Raw genomic sequence first — 20,805 nt, 5'->3', positions numbered from 1 at the left:
GTACTGAGGAATCGAACCCAGGGCTTCCTGCATGTTAGGCAAGCACTCTACCACTGAGCCACATTCCCAGCCTGCTATGTTATGCTTGAGCAGACACTGAGCTTTAGGTAAGTAATGCTGCAGCCTGATCACTTGGCCATGATTTCTCATCTTGTGTTATTGAGAAGGATCAGTGAGAATGTCTCCTGGAGAGTTGTCTAGTCCCCCCTCCCATGGTGGTAACTCAGTCAGGGAATCATTGTCTGATCTGTTACCTTAAAACTTAAGTTCTAAAATTTAAAAGTGTACTAGTGGTCATAATGAATGATCAGATCTTGGTGGACTAATTCTTTTTTTATATTTATTTGTTTGTTTGTTTGTTTTGCCAGTCCTGGGGCTTAAACTCAGGGCCTGGACATTGTCCCTGAGCTTCTTTTTGTTTTTGCTGAAGGCTAGCACTCTACCATTTGAGCCACAGTGCCACTTCCGGCTTTTTCTGTTTATGTGATACTGAGGAATCGAACCCAGGACTTCATGTATGCTAGGCAAGCATTCTACCTTGAAGCTACATTCCCAGTTCTTGGTGGACTAATTCTGAGTAATTGACTTCCTAGAGACTTGGAAAGCAAAATATCAGTTTATTAAAATTGTTCAAAAAAGGCGGATCAAGGGGACCAAGTTGCTTATGACAACCATTACATGTCTGTATTATTTTTCTTTCCCTCTTAGGGAAGCCCTATTAAAAAATCAGAAGGATATGGTGGGCGCTGGTGGCTCATGCCTGTAATCCTAGCTACTCAGGAGGCTGAGATCTGAAGATCGCGGTTCAAAGCCAGCCTGGGCAGGAGAGACCGTGAGACTCCTATCTCCAATAAAGGACCAGAAAACCGGAAGTGGCGCTGTAGCTCAAGTGGTAGAGCACTGCCCTTGAGCTGAAGAGCTGAGGGACAGCGCCCAGGCCCAGAGTTCAAGCCCCACGACTGACCCCCCAAAAAAATCAGAAGGTTTCTGGGTGACACTGGCTCAGGCCTGTAACCTTAGCTCAGGAGGCTGAGATCTGAGGATCCCACTTCAAAGCCAGGCTAGGCACACAAATCCTTGAGACCCATAGCTCTAATTGACCAGCAAAAAGAAAAAAAGCTGAAAATGGAGATGCGGCTCAAGTGGTACAGCACACCAGCCTTGAATGACAAAGCTAAGTAAGAGCTCAAAGCCCTGGGTTCAAGCCCCATTATTCTACACACACACCCCTGACACACACACACACACCCCTGACACACACACACACACACACACACACACACACACACACACACACACACACACACACACACACACACACACACACACACACACACACACACACACACACACACACACACACCCCTGAAAGTTGTTGGGTGAATATAAAATCAGAGAACATCAACACTAATTGTTAGTGTCTTAAAGGAGATACTTGCTGGTCCTTAGGCTTGAACTCAGGGCCTGGGCACAGTTCCTAAACATCTTTTGCTTAAGGCTAGCACTTGATTACTTGAGCTACAACTCCATTTCAGGCTTTTGGGTGGTTAATTGGAGATAAGAGTCTCACAGACTTTCCTGCATAGGCTGGCTTTGAACTGTGAGCCTCAGATCTCAGCCTCCTGAGAAACTAGGGTTACACGTGAGCCAATGGATTCCTTGCCCACAGTGAGCTGATTAATTTCTTAAGAGACAGGCCCCAGGATGTCATCATAGATACAGGAAAGGAAATCAGGAGACAGTTTCCATTGCATAATTTCCCATCCTTTTTATTATGATTTCTTTTTTTTCTGCCTTGAAACAGTGTGGACTGCCATCACAGAGGCTTTGCAAAACAGAGTGGTTTGGTCAAAGTCTGGCATGGGAAAGGTTAGCGACAGCAATACAAGTTGTTGACAGAGGGTAGGTGCCCGCCGCCCTTCCTCTCAGCAGCACACCTGCGCAAACCCCACTGCTTCCTGCACCCCGTGTGCTGGGGTCTGGCCGTCCTGCAGGCTCCACGCCGGGCATGGCACGGGAGGATGCGCTGCCCGGCCTGACAGCAACCATGGCGGAGCCAGGCGCCCAAAGACCGCGGAGGCCGCACGGGGCGGCACAGCCAGGCCCGAGCCCCAGAAAGGACGTCCACAAGTTCCCGCTGCACACAAGGCCTTGCGGGGCTTCCTGACAGGCCTCCCTTCCCCACGGCTGCCCTTCCTCATCGCTTCTCCCTGGACAGGACCTCAGCGCCAACTTCTCTGCTCCAGACCCCTGTCTCTCCTAGAAGCTGCAATGGCGGACCCGCAGGAGCTGCATTGCCAGTCTGAGCATGCGCACCAGCTGTCCTCCCAATGCGCATGTCCATGTGCTGCTCCAGAGGGGCTCAGGTCTTGTCTCAAAATCTAAGGCCCTGGGGTTAAGAGTCCCTGAAACTCAGAACCCAGATTCCTAAATCACAAAGATCACAGGCCTGTGCCTCAGGTGGCCAGCTCACAGCGCCTTTTTCATACACAGTTTGCTGAATTTCCTTATGTTCACTTTATAGATACACACACACACACTCACACACACTCAAATATATTAATCAATTTTTAATGTATATGTACACACAACTATATATTTATATATTGATAATCAATGTTCTATAAGCATTTTGCCCAAAAATGTTTTAGTAAGCAATGTATTCTGGGACTTGGGCCTTGCCCTGGGTTCTTTGTTTACAATTATTTTTCAGACCAACTGTTGAGTTTTGGCCTCCGGCTGGCATTCAATTTCAAGTTCCTCATGTCTGTCTTCCCAGTAGCTCTGATTGATTAGAAGTGTGCAGCTCTACCACCAGATTTACAAAACAACAATTATATAAATAGTTCTTGAAACACCAGTAGAAATGCAGAAGTCATGTACCATATCTCAGAGGTATGCATGATGGAGAGCTCACATTTTATATAAACTTGAATCCCTAGACTCAGATTGTAAAGCTAATTGTGTAGTACTTCAGTAGCTTGTATATGTCTGGGTTCTAGACTCAAACAACAACAAACAATACTCCAGGATCTTCAATTGTCTCAGGCTGACAAAATTCTTTTCTTGTCACATTGAAGGCAGGCTTCAAACCTTTGCTATGAAACATTTATGTGATTTCTTAGAAAATCAGGTTTAAAAAAGATTCCTGACTGGATGCTGTGGATCTCGCCTGTACTGCTAGCTAGTCAGGAGGCTAAATCCGAGGATCATGGTTCAAAGCCAGATCAAGCGGGAAAGTCCATGAGACTCTTCTCTCCAATTAAGCACCAAAAAATGGAAGGGGAGCCGTGACTGTAAGTGGAAGCGCATTAGCCTTGTGCAGAAAAGAGCTCAGAGACAGTGCCCACAGCATGAGTTCAAACTCCACAACCAAACGGAGAGAGGAAAAGGGAGAGACAGAGACAGAGACAGACAGAAAAAAAAACCAGAGAGACAGAGAGAGAGACAGAAACAGACAGAGACAGACAGAAATAGAGACAGAGACAGACAAACACAGAAAGAAAGACAGGAAGACTGAGAAATCCCTGACAACTCCATTTAGAAAAATGTATATGGATATCTTAGATGTATATCCTATTCTTCCATGATTCCCTACATAGTACCACCTCATCCTGATCCACATTTGGCTACCTGGAATCTATTGGGTGTTTCATAAATTATTCCACATGCTCCCATAGAACATAAACAGGCCCATACCTACTCACCAATTGTTTAAAAGTCTGGCCTTATTGCTTATATATGTAATATTCCCATTTGCATGTTTTTGTTTCCATGGTTTAAAGCTACCATTGCCCACATTTCATGTCTACATGTTTCATCTTTTGTGCCAGTAGTGGAATTTGAACTCACGGCCTTGAGCTCTTGCTTATTTTTTGTTCAATGCTTAAACATGTAACTTGAGCCATGCTATGAGTTCCTGACTTTTGCTGGCTCATTGGATAAGTCTTTCAGAGTTGTCAACAAGGGCTGATTTGAACCTTGAGGAAGTATAGGGCATTCTTGAAGCTACAATTATTGAGATGGGCCAGGACACCTGGCATGTCTTTGTCCCTCTGGCTAAGTCTTCTGTCTTCTATTGATGATGGCTTTTACCTATTTCCTTTGTATATTGTCAAACAGTTTTCCCCCAAAGTAACGTTTTGGTGGTATTTTGAGGTGAAATGTCCTTACATATTTGCACAGAGCAAAATGGGGGTGCGTACAGACATGAATTCACTAATGGAAGAAAGTCCCACAGACAGAACATTTAGCCTGGCATTTGTCTCAATAGACAGAACAACTTTCAAGAACATCTGGTTTGCCATGTCCTAGAACTTTAGTAATGGCCTGATCACCCCATGCAGGCATGGGTTAGGCTCCTTGCCACTCACAGTGCAGTAACAGTTCCCTTCATAGCCAGTAAGTGTTGTTGGACAGCTCCAGGTCACTCTTCTGCCTTTACTCAGGACTCATGTGTCTGGGACATCAGAATGTATAAGAAAACAAACCAGGCAATTAGGCTCATCCCTAGAGGCCCAGGTGCCATCCCTACTCACAAGCTCTGAGGTGACCACACAGGGACTTCTTCCTCTCTTTCTTGGTCTCTTTCTTCCCGGTCTCCTCCAGCTCATCGAGAAGAATGTGGAGGTGGAGGACCAGGTCCGAGGAGGGCATGTGGAGCATGGCATAGTGGGTAAGTTCTTTCACTGGGTGTCGGTTCTGGGGCTCTCGGAAATCTGCAGGATAGCAGTCCATCCACATGGTGAAGATGGAACAAAGGGTGCTGTGGGCAGATTGGTGACAGGAAGAGTGAGTGCCTGCCCTCTCTATCCTGGGCCTCCAATAGCCCCTTTCTGCAAGGACTGCTATATGAACACTTGCATGTTGGGAAGCAGGAGGAGATTTCTGCACGCAGAGTGATCTTTACGAGCCACGACTAGAAGCTTCTGAAAGATAATTCTCCAATATTCTCACTGGGATAGGTAACAAGAAGGAACTGATTTTGTACACAGCCCTCCCTGTCATCCCTGAGAGTCCACAACCACACCACAACTGTGTTCTCTGCCACCACTCCAATCCCAAGCCTCTGCCCCTAGTGGAAAGCACAAGTGGTGTGCAAAGGAGAAATCTTTAGTTGGATTCAGAAGCCTCAAAGATACCATTTTACAAGAAGGGGCCTTTTCGATGTGCCACAGTCCACTTACTTCTTTACTTGTTCATCTTCCTCGGAGTTACGGCCCGGGAATCTGTACCTATGGGAGCACAGGAGGAAGTCACCTCTCAGCTTCTCCTTTTCTGCCCACACAGGACACATATGGGATGGGCTCATTCCCAGATGGGAATGGAATCTGACACATAAACAAGTGAGATATGTCTATACAGTTAAGTGAAAATTCTTCTATGAGAGGTATACGCATTTGGTCCAAGGAAAATGTGCCAGTGGCTAATACCTCAAATTCTAGCTCATCAGGAACATGAGATCTCAGGTGCACAGTCTGATCAGACATTAGTCAGTAAAAGTCTAAAGAAACTAATTTTTGAAGACCAGAATAGCACCTATGGTTCAAATGCTATAGTGGTATCTCTGAGCACCAAAGAAACAGCAATCAGGCCCTGAGTTCAGGTTGCAGGACTGGCACACACACAAAATCATAAAAGCTTCAGGAGTTATAAATATGTAAAGCCAACATAATCCCTCCCTGAGGTCTCTGAGGTGATTCAGCCTCCAGTTCACCCGTCTTCCCACACCTAGCCTTTCCTGGGTCTACATTATTCACAGACATCCAATTCCCAATGAAACCTTATTTACTCATGGGAAATGTGATTTCCTAGAACCTCACCTAGGTGAGGGCAGAAGTTGGGTGCCTCTGGCACATGCCTGTAATCCTAGCCCCTCAGTAAGCAAGCTTCTGAGGTTCCAGTAGCTTTTCTGGGAAATGTACTGGGCAGACCATACTAAGAAAGTAGGCAGGGGGTGCACTTCTTTGTCTCATGCCAAGCTCCTGTGAGAAGACCCCCATGAAATCAACAGGTTCAGAGGGGTGCCAAGTATTCCACAACTCAGCAAGGAGGGGCTGAACAGACCAAGATGCGAAGGAAGGGGGAACACTCACTTTTTAAACACAATATCCAGCACTTGCTGCATTGTCCCCCACAGTCTATAATTGTGGAGGTAGTTTCCAACATAGAAGAGATTGCCTTTCTGGTAGGCAGGGACCAGGTTCATCACCAGCATGTCCAGCAGGCCTGCCTCCGGGCTCCATATATTGCGTGGCACATTCAGGGTCAGGCCTGACTCATTGGCACACTAAGGTGGGTAAAAGAATCAGAAAAAATGATGGAAATGAGAACACTTCCAAATGAGTAATTGTGATAGAGTGGATTGAAAACTATGCAGAAAACATTATCTCAGTATAGACAAATCACCTAAGAAGGTTCTCCTCTGGACTGCATGAAGCCCTGGGTTTGATTCCTCAGTATCACATAAACAGAAAAAGTCTGAAGTGGTGCTGTGGCTCAAGTGGTAGAGGGCTAGCCTTGAGCAAAAGAGGCTCAGGGACAATGCCCAGGCCCTGAGTTCAAGCCCCCAGGACCAGCAAAAAAGAAAAAAAAATCAAGGGCTGATGACACTAGCACCTCCCTGTGAGAATACAAGATTCTTTCCAACCCTCCTAGATGGGGAGAAAGTAAGTCTCAAGTGAAAAGAGGGCAGAGAAAAGAGGAAGGCCAGGAGGGAATTTTTCATGCATTACCTGTCTTAATGACTTTTGGGATAGGATCGATTTCTTCATCTACAATGAATGGCTCTGGCCTGGGGAAGACCTGGACGTCAGCGGTCAGGTGGCCACACTTGAGCACAGCATGGAAAGGCGAATATGCCAGGTCTATCAGCTTTCTAGAAGATGATCATGACTTGTTAAGGGAGGAAGAGTTCACATGTGGTACACATAAAAGGACTGTACACATGAAAGTAACATTTCAAGATGTAAAGGTGGTTAAACCTTCGCACTGATTCCAAAACTAAATCTACTTGTGAAACGGAAAACATTTTGATGTTTTTACAGAGGAAATTTCAATTGAGAGAGAAACCCCATAGCAAGTTAAACTTGGGAACAGCTGAGTCTTTTTAAAGCATGACCACCTTATTTTACCTGAGAAACGGGCAACTGTGGGAAAATGGACTCACACTGTTAGAAATAATACAGTAACTGAGAGGTCGCCGAAATAGCTCAGTTGGGAGAACGTTAGACTGAAGAAATAATACAGTAACTGTTCTTCTTGGTTGTCAAATGATAATATCAGATTGTAAAGAAGCCCCCACCCCCGACCCCTCAAAAAACAACTTTAAGGCATATACTCACCCAAACATAGACTGCACGTTTTTCAAGCACAGGGGGCCATCAATAGTAAAAATTTGCCCTTCACCATTGTTGAGGTCTATGAGACGTTCAAGGCATTCCAGGAAATCGGTGCTCTGAAGCTACAAAGCAAGAGAGGACACCTTTAAAGTAGAACAAATCACCACATCACTACCAGCACACCAAGGCCACAGCCACTGTAACAAAATGGGCAATAAACGGTTTGTTTGTTTGTTCTTTTGGTTCTGGTACTGGGGCTTAAACTCAAGGCCTTATACTTTTTTTTTTGTCAGTTGCAGGGCTTTAACTCAGGGCTTGAATGCTGTCCCTGAGCCTCTATGTATTCAAAGCTAGTGCTCTACCACTTCAGCCTAGAGCTACTTGCAGTTTTTTTGAGTTGTTAATTGGAGATAAGAGTCTCAAGTCTCAAGTGGAGCCACAGCTCCACTTGCAGCTTTTTTGGGAGTTTTGGTAGATAAGAGTCTCATGGACTTTCCTGCCCAGGCTGGCTTTGAACCATGATCTTCAGATCTCAGCCTCCTGAGTAGCTAGGATTACGGGTGTTGAGTCCGTGAGATGATTTTCTTAACAGTCAATATCAGAAGGAAGTAACTACAGGGGCTGGGAAGGTGGCTCAGTGGTAGAGCGATTGCCTTGCATGCATGAGGCCCTGGGTTCGATTCCTCAGCACCACATAAGCAAAAAGAAAAAAGCCGGAAGTGGTGCTGTGGCTCAAGTGGTAGAGTGCTAGCCTTGAGCTGAAGAGCTGAGGGACAGCGCCCAGGCCCAGAGTTTAGGCCCCACGACCGCACCCCCACCCCCCCAAAAAAAATACAAATAAAGAAGGAAGGAACACAACAATTGTTCTGTGTGTGTACCAGTTCCTGGGCTCAATTCCAGAGCCTAGGTGTTGTCCTTGAGCTTTTTGCTCAAGGCTAGCACTCTACCACTTGAGCCACAACTCCACTTCCAGATTTTTTTGTAGTTTAGTGGAGATACTGAGTCTCATGGACCTTCTTACCTCAACTACTGCAATCTGCCTCAAGGTTACAAGAGGTACTTTATTCATACGTAGTTCTGCAGATTCTCAGGAGACCACAGTTAGTAGCCATACAGCATCTTCCCTACAACCTGTTCCTGACATGGTTTGGCAAGAGCCATCAATTATCAGCATTTTATAGAGAGAAAAACTGAGGTAAAGTGAAATAATTCCTGACTCAATGGAAAAGCAGGAAGTATTTAATAAAACACATCAGAAGCCAGGTGCTGGTGGCTCATGCCTGTAATCCTAGCTACTCAGGAGGTTGAGAGCTGAGGATGGCAGTTTGAGGTGAGGATGGCAGTTTGAAGCCAAGCCTGAGTAGTAAAATCTGTGAGATCTTCAGCTCCACTAAACTACCAAAAAAGCTAGAAGTGGAGCTGTGGCTCAAAATGGTAGAGTGCTAGTCTTGAGCAAAAAGCTCAGGGACAGCATCCAGGCTTTGATTTTAAGCCCCAATACCAGCACCTCAACAAACAAACAAAAAGACCTATGTTCCCCCGTTCCAAACCCTCCTCCCCAAAACAGAAAAAACCTAAAGTATACCTCTGTCAACATTTCTGGAGGAATGGACAGAAAAAAAAGACCATCTCAACCCTTCATGGTCATCAGCAGAATGGGCATCTCCAGCTATACTCTCGGAGAGGTGAGTGTTGTTATGTCAAAGAGCATGTGAAATCAAGTCTTTTCAAAGCTAAAGGTTATACCGTACGCAAGAGTGTTCATTGAATATACTGAAAAATAAACCGAGCCCTGGGATTTACCTAACCCATCTAAAAAGCAGTTAGCAGAAGGCATTACCTCTTCCAGGTTTGCCATGCCCATGATGTATATCTTAGACGGGAAAGGGAAAGGCAGCGGGAACCTGTTGCTGTCGCTCCTTTGATTGTGTGTCGCTAGGGAATGTCTCAGGGACCCTCTACCAATGCCGAGACAGCTGTCCGTCACCAGAACGACCTGTGTGCAGAGGACAAGTATCCATTAAGCCACATGCCCAACAGCTCCACCCAGGTTTGCTTTCACTGCCACAGGAATGTGCAGGGAGCTTTGTGGGGTGATGGGTATGGTCTAGGTCTTACTTGTAGTAAGGATATATATACATACATGCTTCCATTTGTGAAAATCTAGCAAACTGTGTGATTTATTTGTTTGTTTATGTGCCGGTCTTGGGGCTTGAACTCAGGGCCTGGGCTCTATTTGTGAACTATTTTGCTCAAGACTGGTGTTCTTCCACTAGAGCCACACCTCTACTTTTGCCTTTTTACTGGTTAGATGGAGATAAAAGTCTCACAGACTTTCCTGCCCAGGCTAGCATCAAACCATGAGCTTCAGATCTCTGCCTCTTGAGTAGGTAGGATTAAAAGCATGAGCCCCTGATGCCTGGCTTATTTTTTTTAATTGTCTTTATTTTCTCTTGTCAGTCATGGTACTTGAACTCAGGGCCTGGGTGCTATCCCTGAGCTCTTTTTGCTCAAGGCTAGCACTCTACCACTTTGAGTCACAATTGCACTTCTGGTTTTCTGATGGTTAATTAGAGATAAGAGCCTCATAGACTTTCTTGCTGGGCTGACTTTGAACCTGGATCCTCAGATCTCAGCCTTCTAAGTAACTTGGATTATACATGTGAGCCACTGGCCCACAGCTAAAATTATCTTTAACTAGTTATACCACAGAGTTTTAATTCAACGTCAACTGATATGTAGAATACACTTTGATCAGTGTCAACCTTTCTATCATTTTTCTATGTACTCCAAACTTATCCATCTGAAGTTTTCTAGTCCCAGTTTCAATATGTACATTGAATATTATGACTGTTTGTGTCCACCATTCTTTCTCTCTCTCTCTGCTCTCCTTAACATCCATCCTCATAGACAAGACCAAATCATGTATTTTGAATTTATGCATTTAAGACAAAAATGCAGGTACTAGAGCTTGAACACAGGGCCTGGGTACTGTCCCTTAGCTTTTTCTGCTCAAGGCTAGCACTCTCCCATTTGGCCCACAATTCTACTACCAACTTTTTAGTGTTTAACTGGAGATGAGAGTTTCATCTTTCCTGCCTGGGTTGGCTTTCAATGGAGATCCGCAAATCCAGTCTTCTGAGTAGCTAGGATTACAGGCGTGAGCCACTGGTGTCCCACAAGAGCAAGTCTTTATGATACTCTTCACTTTTTAGACAACTCAGTTGAGATGGTTAGAAATTTGCTGAATAACTGCTACACTGAGATAATGAAGAATAGACACTATTGTTCCGTGTTTACAATTCTACCACACAAAATTATAATCCGTCCTTCAGTGAATAGTTATAAATTCTACTGTGAGCCTTTTGTCTTTCTATAAACAATATAAATTTTCAGTACATCAATTTACCAGGAAAATACTTTCCTCGACGCATAGGTCTGCTTTCTGAACACATTAGTATGACTTAAATTCGTGTCATACGATTACAGTGATTTAATGCCTTCTTTAAAAACTGTACAAATAGTGTAAAATGTAGTTTGTGGAGTTATAACGTAGGCGGTTAGAGCCTGAGGAAAATCAACACTACAGTGGTTAATGATTTGTATGTTTTGCACATGTGCTCATGCATGTGTACATGCACTCCTAGTAGCTTAACCTCAGGGTCTGGGTGTTGTCCCTGAGTCTCTCTGTGCTCAAGGCTAGCACTCTACCACTTGAGCCACAGCACCACTTCTGGCTTTTTCTGTTGATGTGGTATTGAGGAATCGTCCCCAGGGCTTCATGCAGCCTAGGCAAACACTCTTCCACTAAACCACATTCCCTAGCCCGTTTTTAGCTTTTTCATTCAAGGCTAGTGCTCCATCACTTGAGCCACAGCTCCACATCTGGCTTTTTGCTACTTAACTGGAGACAAGTGTCTCACGGACTTTCTAGCCTCAGCTAGCTTCAAACTGAGATCCTCAGATCTCAGCCTCTTGAATACCTAAGATTTACAGGCCAGTTTGGGGGGTCTATATTTTCTCTTCCTTTTTTCTTTCTTGCTGGTGCCAGTCCTGGAGCTTGAACTCAGACCCTGTGCATTGTCCCTGAGCTTTTTTGGCTCAAGGCTAGCACTCTACCACTTGAGTCATAACTCTACTTTTTTTTTTTTCTTTTTGGGTTAATTGGAGATAAGAGGCTCATATACTTTCCTGCCTGGGCTGGCTTTGACCAGCAATCCTTGGATTTCAGCCTCCTTAGTAGCTAGGGTTACAGGTGTGAGCCACTAGTGCCTGGCTCGTTAATGATATTAACTAAGGACATTGAAAAAAAACTAAGCATTACCTGGCAAGGGATCGCACCGCCCCATTCTTGCTGAACAATGTTACAGACACCAACCAGTGCGGACTCTAGGCATGTCTTGTCGTAATCGTCCATGTTACTCAGTGCTTCCTTATTGGGCGAGAAAAAAATTGCTCATTATTCTCTGCTGTTTTGTTATTAGAAACAATATAAACTGTACGAAGTCTGAGTATCATACAGCAAACACTGAGTTTCTGTAAGCCCCAAAGCATAGGTTCCAGAAAACACACACACACACACACACACACACACACACACACACACACACACACACACACACACACACACACACACACACACACACACACACACACACACACACACACACACACACACACACACACACACACACACACACACACACACACACACACAGCAAAACAGACTTCCTCAACTGTAATGGACAATGAAATAAGCTTTAAGTAATGACCAAAATGTATGGACCATTAACCATAATCTGCTAAACACATTCTCTGCACTTTACATGGATTTAATCATCCTACCATTGTTCACCCTACTTTTAAATGAGGAATTTTTTTGGGGGGGGGGCCCGATCATAGGGCCTGAACTCTGGGCCTGGGCGCTGTCCCTCAGCTCTTCAGCTCAAGGCTAACGCTCTACCACTTGAGCCACAGTGCCACTTTCAGCTTTTTTTTCTTTTGCTTACGTGGTGCTGAGGAAGCGAACCCAGGGCCTCTGGCATGCAAGGCATGCGCTCTACCACTGAGACACCTTCCCAGCCCTAAATGAGGAAATTTTTAAGAAGTGGCCTGACTCCAGAGCTTCTGCTTTTACCTCTTACACCTCATTCATTACATTGCAATTCTCTAAATTTTAGAACTGCTAAACACCAAAAAAATCTTTAGCTAAATAACTTATAAGAAAACCAGTACAAGCAGAGTGGGGTGGCTTACGCCTGTAATCCTAACTTTTTGAGAGGCAGAGATTGGGAAATTGCTGTTAAGAGGCTGGCCCGGGGAGAAAATTCACAAGACTCTACTTCAACCAAAGACTACGTGTGGTAGCACACACCTGTTATCCCCACTGACATGGGGAAGCACAAGTGGAAGGATCAAAGCCCAAACCATCCAGGGCATAAACTGAGACTATAATCTGAAAATACCCAGTACAAAAAAGGGTTGGAAGTATGACTCATGTGGTAGAGCATCTACCTTCCAAGCATGAGGTCCTGAATTCAAGACTCAGTAACACCAAAAGAGTCCACCAGTACAGTACGATTAAAAAAATTTTTAAGTCTCATAAAGATGCAAGATAATAAAAGGAAAGCTTTAATAAAAATTAGTAAGAATTCAGCCGGGCGCCAGTGGCTCATGCCTGCAATCCTAGCTACTCAGGAGGCTGAGATCTGAGGATTGCGGTTCAAAGCCAGCAGGGGCAGGAAAGTCCATGAAACTCTTATCTCCAATAAACCACCAGAAAACCAGAAGTGGCGCTGTAGCTCAAGTGGTAGAGCACTAGCCTTGAGCTGAAGAACTGAGGAACAGTGCTCAGGCCCAGAGTTCAAGGCCCACGACAGACAACAACAAAAAAATTACTAAGAATTCAAACTGCATTAATCCTGCATTTCCAAATTGCCCAACAATTATTTAATTGCTCAGTTTAATTTCAGAAACACTTATTGTCTACTCACTGGCCAAGACACTGTGCTAAGAACTATAGGAGATATTAATGGTTTAAAGACATCTGGCTAGCTCATAGAACTCATAAATATTATAGATCATGACAGACAACTTGCCCCATGAAATTAGAATGTGTTTGTGATTTTAACTAAGCATCACTATCTCGAAATACAGTGAAATTTGGAAAATTATGTAATCACTTAATCACAATAAAGAATTTGAAAAAAAAAAAAGACATCTGGCTTATCTCAGAAAAATATCTTTGAAAGACAATACCTATTAAGATTTTAAAATGACAACATTGAGCTGGGTACTAGTAGCTCATTCCTGTAATCCTAGCTACTCAGGAGGCTGAGATCTAACGACATTTGACACCACCTTGGGCAGGAAAGTCCATGAGACTCTTATCTCAATCAACCAGCAAAAAAGTTGGAAGTGGAGCTATGGCTCAAGTGGTAGAGTGCCAACCTTGAGCAAAAATTTCAAGGATAACGCCCAGGTCCTGAATTCAAGCCCCAGGATGGAAAAAAGGAAGAAAAAGATAAAAAATAATATCTTGGCATCAATAATATCTAAGCATCATTCTGAACTTTCTAGAAGAAATTGTGTGTGTGTGTGTATCTTTTAATAAGGGCTATTTTTCATTACCTTAAAATTGTATGAGAAAGTAGAAAACAGCAGAATGGCAAAAAATGTTGAATTTAGGGACTGAAGCATGGTATGCTGAAATCTTCACCTTTCCTAAGAATTCCAGAAAATGGACATGACCTTTCTCTGCTTATGTGGTGCTGAGGAATCGAACCCAGGGCCTCATGAATGTGAGGCAAGCACTTTACCAGTGAGCCACCTTCGCAGCCCCCATGACCTCTTTCTCTACCTCATAGCTTTACAAAAGAAAGGCCTAGGACCTATTGGTTATGCATTATGCTTTATAGCTGTGCATGTTAAGTGCCTGTATATTTAGTATTAAATAATTCTAAGGTCTAAAATCAGTACACTATTATCATACTGCTTTCTTTCCAATCAACTTGGGTCTTTATTCCTTTTTGTACCTGCAGGGTGTTATAATCTCTTGTGAAGGGGACCATCAGCTCCCAAAGCGATGAGAAAACCACTAATGCTGTGAATTCAAGCTTGTAGTTTGTGGCCATGTGCTCAAACAGCATTGTCAACCCATGGGCTGCAAGGTGCTTCCGCTGGTATTCCTCAGACCCCTCGATTGACACAGGCCGAGTCATGGAGAGGGACACGTCCATCACCACCACTGTTGGCATGGTGAACAGAATCCAAGCGAGCCCAGTCAGAATGCAGACAACAAGCTACAAATAGTGAAATGCTGTGGGGAAAAAAAAAGAAGTGTCACAGAAGGAAAGCAGTATCTTTTCACCATAACTGTAACCAATTTTCCAGAAATAAGGCAAGGTGACCCCTATATAGGTCAATCTGCAGAGAATTCTGGGAGAAAGAAGACAGAAGACAGCAGCCTAATTCACTGGGAAGACCACTCCCAGACACACTCAAAACACACTATCTACACCTGTGAATCAAGGGCTACCTTATTACCAGTGGGAAAAAGCATTAAAGGTAGGCCTTACTTCCAACTTTCAATTTTTATATAAAATATGTATTTATTTATATAAATATACATATATACTTACATATATACATTTATGTATATATACATATATAGAGGGGGGAAGAGAGAGAGATACACACACACACACACACACACACACACACACACACACACACACACACACACACACACACACACACACACACACACTATAGCTTAATGCTGGTGGCCTGTAATACTAGATACTCAGGAAGCTAAGGTCAGAGGCTTTCATTTTGGAGCCAGTCTGCTCATCAGTCATGAACCAGCAAGTTGAGGGAAAGCATGAAGCCCTGAATACAAGCCCCAATAGCAGCCTCAAAGTAAAATTAAATAAATATATAAATAAAATGTAATTTGGCTCTTGTGAACCACTATGTTCTAAGTTTCCAACAGCTCCCTTATAATTTGAATTTTACAATTTCACACATCCGTGCTTGGGCATTGTACCAGCAAGCAGTCTGGCTATTGTTAAACATTTTGAAATGAATTCCAAAAAACAAACAGTGAACATTAACCTTGTATAATGTTTTTACATCTACCTAAAGTCTTCCACAATTGTATAGGACACAAGCAATGTGAATATGGAGTTGTACGAAGTATACACATATAGTCCTATAACCCACTTTTCTTAGTTATGTATTTTTTTTTTAGCTGGGTCATTTATTTGTAACTACATGCTATTTCATTGTGTCAACAGACTACAGTTTCTCTCTCCTTTCCTTCCCTTTGCCCTTCTTTCCTTTCCTTTCCGTGGTAGAGCTTGAATTCAGGGCCTGGCGCTGTCCCTGAGCTTTTTCACTTAAGCCTAGAGTTCTACCACTTTGAGCCATAGCCACTCTTCTGGTTTTCTGGTACTTCATTGGAGATGAGTCTCACAGACTTTCCTGCCTGGGCTAGCTTTGAACCTTGATCATGAGATCTCAGCCTCCTGAGTAGTTAGGATTACAAGTGTGAGCCACCGGCGCCAGGCTCCTGGGCTGGCTTTGAACTCTTCAGATCTCAGCCTCCTAAGTAGCTAGGATTATAGGCTTGAGCTACTGGTGCCCAGCACACTATAGTTTCTTAACAAAGGATCAACAAATTGTATCCACATTAGTGGGTCTCTGTATTTGTTATTTCTTTATTTTTGTGCATAGGATTATTTTAAATTTTGTGAGTGTGCCAGTACTAAGATGGGAATCTCTAGGATTCCATCTAGGTTGGATTTGAGATGTGATCCTCTAGGTCTCAGCCTGCTAAGTAACTAGAATTAAACCTGACTGACAACAATGTTTTAAACAGGGGGTTAGGAACACAGGTTAAACAGCAAAAGCGGTTCTTTTTTTAAAACCACATAATAGACATAGATATGTTTCAAATAGGAGTTCAGATTTCCACATCAATAGGTTAACCAGAAAAAAAAATTCACTCCTGAGAAGTCCCAAATGTTTAACTAGTTTGATAGAAAAATTTAAATTTGTCTCCCTCATCTCTGCCTCATTAAAGTTGTTTGTTCAACATAACCCTGTTAAAAATGTCGTAGCAGCACCGCTTTAAACAGCCCTGCTGCCCTGCTGCTTCGCTCTTCAGTCATGTTCTCTGTGTGTGACAGAACACGGTGTTGGATGGATGCTTGAAGAAAAGTGATTGAAGCGTCTCAGCAGCTCTACAGAACAACCTCCAGCTAAGGCCTGCATCAGCCGCTCATGCTGGTAATCTTTTTTTTTTTTTTTTCACGCTGGTAATCTTATCAGGAGGCTGAGAGGTGAAGATGGTGGTTCGAAGCCAGGCCTGCCAGGAATCCTAGTCCTTGAGATTTTCTTTTTTTTTTAATCTCCATTAACCTACCAAAGAACACGGGATGTGCAAGTGTGGCTCCAGTGGTAGGGCGCTAGCCTTGAGCTCAGGGACGGGCTCAGGCCCTGAGTTCAAGGCCCCAGAACCAGCGCTAGAACAAAACCAAACCCCTCAGGGGGCGAGCCTCAAAGCGTGGGCCTCGTCTGAGTGTCGCAGCCGCCGCGGAGGCCGCAGCTACCTGTCAGCCTTCTCCCGGGCAGACGTCTGTCTGCAAATGTGCTTCCATACGGACGGCGACGGGAGGTGCCCACCCGCCCCCCCAAACAACCGACCACCAACCTCTAAAATCAGCGAAAAGAATCCGAGACCGGGAAGTCCCTCCTGAGGAAAGCGGGGCAGAGAGGGGCCTAAAACGGGGCGAAACGGGGCTGTTCACACAGCGCTCGGCAGTCCCGGGTCGCGGAGCGCAGGGACCCAGGGAATGGCGCCCCAGAGCCGGCGCGCGGAGGCCGCGATGGCCGGGCGCTGGGCCTGCGCGGCTCTTCTCACCTCACCCTTCGCCTGTATCCCTGCTACCGATTAAACGCGACCCTCAGGCCGCCGCCGCCTCCACTCACCCCAAGCCCATCGCCGGCCACAGTCCGTCCGCTTCAACTTTCCGCCCGGGCGCCACAACCGGAACTATAAGGGCCGCGGGACCACAAGGAGCCCAGCACCATCGGCGTCGGGAGAGCAGACCCGGCTTCCGGGGCGGGAGGGGCGGGACTTCAGGCTGGGCGGGGAGGGGCGGGGCTGTGGCTCGGCTGGGCCACTAGGGAAGGCGTCCTCCCCAGCTCCTCTCCGCGGGGCGGGTAGGGGCGGGGTTAGGGGCGGGGTGGAGAGGCCCCACCCTCTTCCTCCCACAGCCCTGGGAACACAAAGCCCTCTGGAAGGCCTTAGACACTAGTTTATTTTATCTAGTGACACAAGACCCAGGGCACCAGAAAATTGGAAGGGGAGCTGTGACTCAAAGTAGGAGGGTATTAGCCTTGGGAAAAAAGAGCTCAGAGACAGTGCCCACATGAGTTAAAGCTCCACGACCAAACAGACAGACAGACAGACAGAGAAATCCCTCATAACTCCATTCAGAAAATGTATCTGGATATCGAAGATGTTTTTCCTATTCTTTCACAATTCACTACAGAGTACCACATCATCCTGATCCGCATTTGGCTAGCTGGAATCTATTTGGTGTTTTATAAATCATTCCACATGCTCCCATAGAACATGAACAGCCACACCCCCACTCACCAATGGGTTATTCTACAGTTAAGCCAATCATATCTCCATACCATCTCCATGGTCAGCTGCATCATCTTTTCAAATATAGCTGTATATGGTTTCAATAATGCACACATGGACCACCCCCATAAAATGCTTTGATTCATGAAGAAAAAAATCTGCTTTGCTTTAACACATATTTTAGCAATGGTCCTTATCTCCAGAGCATTTTTGAAGAAAAAAAAGGCAGAATGGAACCATGAAACTTGGAATATATGACTAGGAATTATCTCATTTAACTAAAAAGAAATAAACCCTACCTTGAAACATATGGAAAACTCATTAAGCCATTGAGAAATGTGTGTAATGCATAGGTTCTTTGGCATGTCGGCACTGGGTCTTTAATGCAGTGCCTTAGCATTATTGCTGAGCTTTTCTGCTCAAGGCTAGCATCTACCCATTGAGCCAAACATCACTGGTCCTTGAGATACATGGGATTAACATTATAGGGTATTTCACAAAAGAGAGTTACACACAGTCTCAAAAGAGGCTCATTTTAGTGACTCATTTTAGTGTTCAGGTTGAAGTAGGTGGAGATAGAAAAATAATACTACATGTCCTGATCCCCAGAGAGACAAGACTCAGCCTTAGCATAGCAGCTGTTGTCTGCAGGCTTCTTTGCTGTTTTCTTATGCAGGTCGTGGGTCATGAATTTCCTGCTCTCACTTCAGTTGTTTCTGCTCTTGGCTGGTGCTCTGCCACTTGAGCAGTTCTTTCTTTTTGAGGGTTAATTAGAGATATTTTGAGTTTCTAGTATTAAGAGCAATTAATCATTCAAACCCAGCATTGTGCCTATTTGATGAAATTGATGGCCAGGAGTTGATGTGTGCGGGGAAACTACATTTCTTTTTTCTATTTCATATTTGGACCTAATGTATAAGTCTGGCCTTTTTGCTTAAACTAATATGTAATTTTCCCATTTCTATACATCTCTTTTCCCTTGGATTAAAGCTACCATTGCATACATTTCAGGTTTAGATGTCTTTATCTTTTGTGCCAGTAGTGGAGTTTGAACTCAGGGCCTTGAGCTCTTGCTTATTTCTTGTTCAGTGCTTAAACATACCACTTGAACAATGCTACAAGTTCCTGTCTTTTGCTGGCTCAGTGAATAAGTCTTTCACATTTGTCTATGGGGGCTGATTTGAACCTCCTTCCTGAGGAAGGACAGGGCAGTCTGGAAGATAGAATAATTGCGATGAGCCAGGACACCTGCCATGTCCTCTGAGTAAGTCCCTCTGAGTAAGTGTTCTTTCTTCCACTGATGATGGCTTTTACTTTTCAGTATACCTAATGCCGATGTATTTTGTCAACTACTTTTCCCCCAATATAGCTTTTCATGTCATTTTGCGGTGAAATTATCTTACATATTTGCACAGAGTAAAATGGGTGTGCACAACAGACTTGAATTCACTAATGGAAGAAGGTCATCCATTCAGTACATTTAGCCTGGTATTTGTCTCAATAGACATAACAACTTGCAAGGACATCTGGTTTGCTATGTCCTAGAATTTTAGTAGTGGCCCCATCACCCCATGCAGACATGGACTGGGTTCCTTACCATCCACAGTGTTTTGAGTAGTTCCCTGGATAGCCAGAAAGGGCTCTTGGACAGCTCCAGGTCACTGTGTTTTGCCCCCACTTAGGACCCAGGTGTCTGGGACATCAGATTGTACATTTATTTTATTTTATTTTGTTTTTGTTTTTTGTGGGTCGTGGGGCTTGTACTCTGGGCCTGGGCGCTGTCCCTCAGCTCTTCAGCTCAAGGCGAGCGCTCTACCACTTGAGCTACAGCGCCACTTCTGGTTTTCTGGTGGTTTATTGGAGATAGGAGTCTCACCGTCTCTCCTGCCCAGGCTGGCTGTGAACCGCGATCCTCAGATCTCAGCCTCCTGTATAGCAAGGATTACAGGCGAGAGCCACCAGCGCCCGGCCAGATTGTACATTTAAAAACCCACAATATTGGGACTGGGAAGGTAGCTCAGTGGTAGAGCACTTGCCTTGCATGCATGAGGCCCTGGGTTCTATTCCTCAGCACCACATAAGCAAAAAAGAAAAAAGCCAGAAGTGGTACTGTGTGGCTCAAGTGGTAGAGCGCTAGCCTTGAGCTGAAGAGCTGAGGGACAGTGCCCAGGCCCAGAGTTCAGTGCCACGACTTGATCAAAAAAAAAAAACCCACAGTATTTAGGATCCATAAATTGTACAACATACACAAACATATTTTAATAAATTTAGAAGAATAAAAAGAATGCACATTTTACAACAATCAGGACAAAAAGAAAAAGAGAGATATCTCCAGGGAAAGGGGAGGGAAGCTCTAAGTCTAGGTCGGCTTCTAAGTTGCCTTCAAACATAAATTCTGCCTCAGAATCCTCCAAGGGATCCACCTCCTCATGAATGATTGGAGTTGCTCCTGCAATTTCCGGAGAGGCAAATTCTAACTTCTCTGTTGGAGATTGGCTATGCTGCAGCAGGACAGATTTGTCCAGATGTTCAGTGAGGACAGATTCACTTTCCTGAGGTGCATCTAAGGTGTGGACCTCAGTTATTGGTTCCCCTGAACACAGACTGGGGACATTTTCCATCAGCCCCACGTGTGCTACTCCCTCCAGCACGCCAGGAGGAGTGCTGATTTGACCCTTTTTGAGCTGATCTGGGCTGCCTGTGAAAGTCAGAAGACGACAATCACTATTACCTTCTTCTTTCTTTGTGGTCCCTACAGTTTCAGCTCTGTCACATGTGGGGTTCAGAACCAATGTCTTATCCACAGGA

The 20,805-nt window shown here is 44.6% G+C and overlaps 1 protein-coding gene across 4 annotated transcripts; it reads right to left on the bottom strand.

The window, feature by feature from the left end:
- Positions 1-2,557: 2,557 nt before the first annotated feature.
- On the bottom strand, positions 2,558-17,432 carry LOC138808891 (integrator complex subunit 14-like). 4 transcript variants are annotated; one of them, XM_069995139.1, is made up of 9 exons: positions 17,334-17,432; positions 14,375-14,658; positions 11,665-11,772; positions 9,181-9,336; positions 7,344-7,462; positions 6,735-6,877; positions 6,096-6,289; positions 5,187-5,234; positions 2,558-4,765 (listed from the first exon to the last, which is right to left on the bottom strand). In XM_069995139.1, exons 2-7 carry the CDS (start codon positions 14,594-14,596, stop codon positions 6,279-6,281), a joined length of 759 nt encoding a protein of 252 aa, XP_069851240.1. In that variant the 5' UTR covers positions 14,597-14,658; positions 17,334-17,432; the 3' UTR covers positions 2,558-4,765; positions 5,187-5,234; positions 6,096-6,278. The 4 variants fall into 4 exon arrangements, with proteins under 4 accessions (XP_069851240.1, XP_069851239.1, XP_069851242.1 ...); XM_069995138.1 differs by having other exon boundaries at positions 2,558-5,234; XM_069995141.1 differs by lacking the exon at positions 17,334-17,432 and adding an exon at positions 17,056-17,248 and having other exon boundaries at positions 2,558-5,234.
- Positions 17,433-20,805: the final 3,373 nt, after the last annotated feature.

Source organism: Dipodomys merriami, unplaced genomic scaffold (assembly GCF_024711535.1).
Source record: "Dipodomys merriami isolate MVZ:Mamm:240054 unplaced genomic scaffold, mDipMer1.0.p SCAF_48, whole genome shotgun sequence".
Taxonomy (NCBI): Eukaryota; Metazoa; Chordata; class Mammalia; order Rodentia; family Heteromyidae; genus Dipodomys; species Dipodomys merriami.
This window is presented reverse-complemented; position numbering and strand designations above follow the sequence as displayed.